Source organism: Bos javanicus, chromosome 15, assembly GCF_032452875.1.
Source record: "Bos javanicus breed banteng chromosome 15, ARS-OSU_banteng_1.0, whole genome shotgun sequence".
Taxonomy (NCBI): Eukaryota; Metazoa; Chordata; class Mammalia; order Artiodactyla; family Bovidae; genus Bos; species Bos javanicus.
The window spans coordinates 50,766,087-50,770,568 of NC_083882.1; the positions used below are offsets into that span (position 1 = coordinate 50,766,087).

Here is a 4,482-nt window from a genome sequence, read left to right on the forward strand (position 1 = left end):
CTTTAGACTGTAAAGCTTTTTTCTATACTAGGGCAATGAGTTAGTTTTCTTTAACCTGAGCATGAGCTACTTGTGGAGCAACAAGGTGGAAGCAGATTGAAGTGATACAAGACCCTGAATTTGAAGGTAGGAAACCAGAGTTCTCCAAGTTCAACTTTGATCTTTGACACTTACCAACCATATGACTGTCAATATTTGTAGATTTCTCAATTCAAACACATAATTTACTGAGCACTTTTTAATGTTCTAGATTTGTGCTTTTTTTTTAAGAAATTTTCCAGTTTTACTGGGATACAGTTGACATAACATTGAATTAGTTTAAGGTGTATAATACAATGATTTAGTACATGGATATAGTACAAAATGATTACCACTAGCTAATATCTTATCACTTCACATAGTTATTTTTCTTGTGATGAGAACTTTAAGATATATTCTTTTAACAACTTTCAAATATAGGAGTATTTTTTTAATCTTTATTGAATTTGTTACAATAGTGCTTCTGTTTTATGGTTTGGTTTTTTGGCCACAAGGCATGTGGCATCTTAGCTCTTCGACCAGGAATCAAACCCATACCCCCTGCATTGGAAGGTGAAATCTTAACCACTGGACCACCAGGGAAGTCCCTACACTATATTTAACTGAAGTACCCATGTTGCATTTTATATCCCCAGAACTTACTTATTTTATATCTGGAACTTTGTGCCTTTTGACCACCTTCAGCCGTACCCCAAACCCCACCTCCCAACCACCAATCTGTTTTTATGAGTTTGGTTTTTCTCTTTCTTCTAGGTTCCATGTGTAAGTGATATCACACACTATTTGCTTTTCTTCGTATTACTTGTTCCACTTAGCATGATGCCCTCAGTGTCCCTCTGTGTTGTCACAGATGCAGGATTTTCTCCTTTTATATGGCTTAATAGTATTTCATTGTGCATGTATGCCACATTTTCTTTATACTTTCATCCACTGTACTGAGTGTTTTAAAAGATTATCTCAGTTAATCCTCAGAAGAAACTTTATGTAGGAACTGAGAGAAAAGAAAAGGGACACCATTCAAATTTTGGGGAAACAAATGATTCTGCATTTTCACAATAAATGATGGTAAAAGTAGGGGAAAAAAGATAAAAAATCCCAGAAAGAAGAACAAAGATGTGAAACCCAAGAAATTCAGAGGCCAATCTTTCAAAAATTGAGTGGAGCATCTCTTCTGAATGTCATGAATTGTAGAAGGAAAAGTAGTTGAAGGTAGAAGTATATCAAGATAAAAGTTAAATTTGAAGGGAAGGAGAATAATGGGGCTTTTCACATTCTCAAGTTAACTGGAGGTGATGGGGCTTTATGGCCCTACTTGAGATATCTAAGTGATGACCAATAATATCAATATCAATATATTATAATATTGATATTATAATATATTATAATACCAATACTTAGAGGAAGCAACTTTTCAGAAAGTGCCAGGCTTAATTATTTGTTATGTATTTAAGCTTTACATTTCAGAAGAGAAACTCCCCTTTATAATTAGGAGTACAGGTTGAGATGGGAGGCAAAGGAAGACAGTGAATGTTTTAGGGTAAGATTTGAATTGAGCAGGTATCTATGTCCTTTATAAAGCTGTCCTTGGCTACACAAAAACCACAAAAGCTCTTCATCCACTCACTTCTTTTATGAAGGACGCCTTCTTAGCTCTATTGCAATTTGATGTCCTGACCACTCAATAGTTTTATAAGCATCTTGAGGGCAGAGATGATACATAATGTTCCACAATTCATATTATGATTACTTTGTAATTTCTTTTAAGGTCCAGAAGTAGGGTCAAGGGTTAAGCCTTCCATGTAAATGATAAGAGTTTGAACTTGAACACTATAATCCTGCTGATACTGTGTACTCCCTGGAAGGCCCCTGAGTAAGGAGACTAGAGAAAGAGAATTTCTGTTGGCCATGTCAGCTTCCAATATCACCTTAACTCATCCAGCAGTCTTCCTGTTGATGGGGATCCCAGGCCTGGAGCACCTACATGTCTGGATATCCATTCCATTCTGCTCAGCCTATACACTGGCCCTGCTTGGCAACTGCACCCTCTTCTTCATCATTCAGGCTGATGCAGCCCTCCACGAGCCCATGTACCTCTTTTTGGCCATGTTGGCAGCCATTGATCTGGTCCTTTCTTCTACAGCACTTCCCAAAATGCTGGGCATCTTCTGGTTCAGGGATCGAGAGATCAACTTCTATGCCTGTCTGGTCCAGATGTTCTTTCTCCACTCCTTCTCCATTATGGAGTCAGCAGTGCTGCTGGCCATGGCCTTTGACCGCTATGTGGCCATCTGCAAGCCACTGCACTACAGCACCATCCTCACCGGGCCACTTATCACCAAGATCGGCTTGGCTGCTGTGACTCGGGCTGTGACACTAATGACTCCACTGCCCTTTCTGCTCAGACGCTTCCACTACTGCCAAGGTCCAGTGATTGCCCACTGCTACTGTGAGCACATGGCCGTGGTAAGGCTGGCCTGTGGGGACACTCGCTTCAACAACATCTATGGCCTTGCTGTGGCCATGTTCATAGTAGTGTTGGACCTGCTCTTTGTTATTCTGTCTTACATCTTCATCCTCCAGGCGGTTCTACAGCTTGCCTCTCAGGAGGCCCGCTATAAGGCCTTTGGGACCTGTGTGTCTCACATAGGTGCTATTTTAGCCTTTTACACACCTGTTGTCATCTCCTCAGTTATGCACCGGGTAGCTCGCCAGGCTGCTCCACATGTGCACATCCTTCTTGCCAATTTCTATCTGCTCTTCCCACCCATGGTCAATCCCATCATCTATGGGGTCAAGACCAAGCAGATTCGTGAACGAGTCTTAGGACTGTTCCTGAGAAAGGATGTGTAAGTGACAGTGAGGTGCTGGCAGAGATAGAGTGGGATAGGCAGAAAACTGAATAGGGGTAAGGGAATGAGGATGAAGAAGGTAGAGGGTTACCAGACTTCTGTGTTCAGTTCTTTCCTGGTGAAATGAAAAATGAACTGGTGTCCTAAAACTTGGAGTCACCAGTCTGATGAGGACTCAAGGTTCCTTGCATTCTGATAGCCTCTAGGACTCAAACTGCTGACTTAGAGAAGACAGCAAAGACTCCAATTTTCTATCAAAGGCAAAGGTTTGACCCACCCTTCTCCCCAATATCACTTAATAACACAGAGATGCTTTTGAGATAATTTACTAGTGGATTTGATAAATTAATCCAGTCCAGACTTAGATAAGGATCAACATTTCATCCAAGGCAGGAATGTTCCTTTAGTCTGACAGCTCATGCTCCATCTCTGCTTAAATATTGGATCGGCCAAAAGGTTCATTTCATTTTTACCCCATAAGATGGCTCTAGTAGTGATTAGTTGTCTTTCAGTTCATTTGAAACAGTTTTGTTAGATTGTACATGGACAGCTGTCATATCAGCATACATTTAAAAAAATTTACAGCTACAAAAGTAATTTTAATGTTGAAGATGAAAACAACATTTTTGGCATATTATTCATTATTTCAAGAAGGGAAAAAATACAACTGAAATGCAGAAAAGAATTTTGTGCAGTGTGTAGAGAAGGTGCTGTGACTAATCAGATGTCTAAAAGTGGTTTACAAAGTTTCATGTTCCATGTTCTGGTAGAGTAGTTGATGTTGATAGCAATCAAGTTGAGACATGAAGAACAATCAACATTATACCATACAGGAGATAGCCAACATACTCAAAATAATGCATATTAAGTGTTGAGAATCATTTATACCAGCTTTTATGTTAATCATTTTGTTTAAATTCCATAGAAGTTGAGTGAAAAAACCCTTCTTGACCATATTTCCTCATGGAATTGTCTACTTAAACATGGTGAAAACATTCCATTTTTAAAATGAATTGTGGTGGGTAATGAAATATGAATATTTGTACAATAATATGTAGTGGAATCATGAGAAACACTGGGCTGGAAGAAGCACAAGCTGGAATCAAGATTGCAGGGAGAAATATCAATAACCTCAGATATGCAGATGACACAACCCTTATGGCAGAAAGTGAAGAGGAACTAAAAAGACTCTTGATGAAAGTGAAAGAGGAGAGTGAAAAAGTTGGCTTAAAGCTCAACACTCAGAAAACTAAGATCATGGCATCCGGTCCCACCACTTCATGGGAAATACATGGGGAAACAATGGAACAGTGTCAGACTTTATTTTGGGGGGCTCCAAAATCACTGCAGATGGTGACTGCAGCCATGAAATTAAAAGATGCTTACTCCTTGAAAGAAAACTTATGACCAACCAAGATAGCATATTGAAAAGCAGAGATATTACTTTGCCAACAAATGTCTGTCTAGTCAAGGCTATGGTTTTTCCAGTGGTCATGTATGGATGTGAGAGTTGGACTGTGAAGAAAGCTGAGCACTGAAGAATTGATGCTTTTGAACTGTGGTGTTGGAGAAGACTCTTGAGAGTCCCTTGGAC

The 4,482-nt window shown here is 39.6% G+C and overlaps 1 protein-coding gene across 1 annotated transcript; it reads left to right on the top strand.

The window, feature by feature from the left end:
• Positions 1 to 1,944: 1,944 nt before the first annotated feature.
• Positions 1,945 to 2,889, top strand: LOC133261370 (olfactory receptor 52K2). Its single transcript, XM_061439862.1, has one exon. It carries the CDS (start codon positions 1,945 to 1,947, stop codon positions 2,887 to 2,889), a length of 945 nt encoding a protein of 314 aa, XP_061295846.1.
• The last annotated feature ends 1,593 nt before the right edge of the window (positions 2,890 to 4,482 follow it).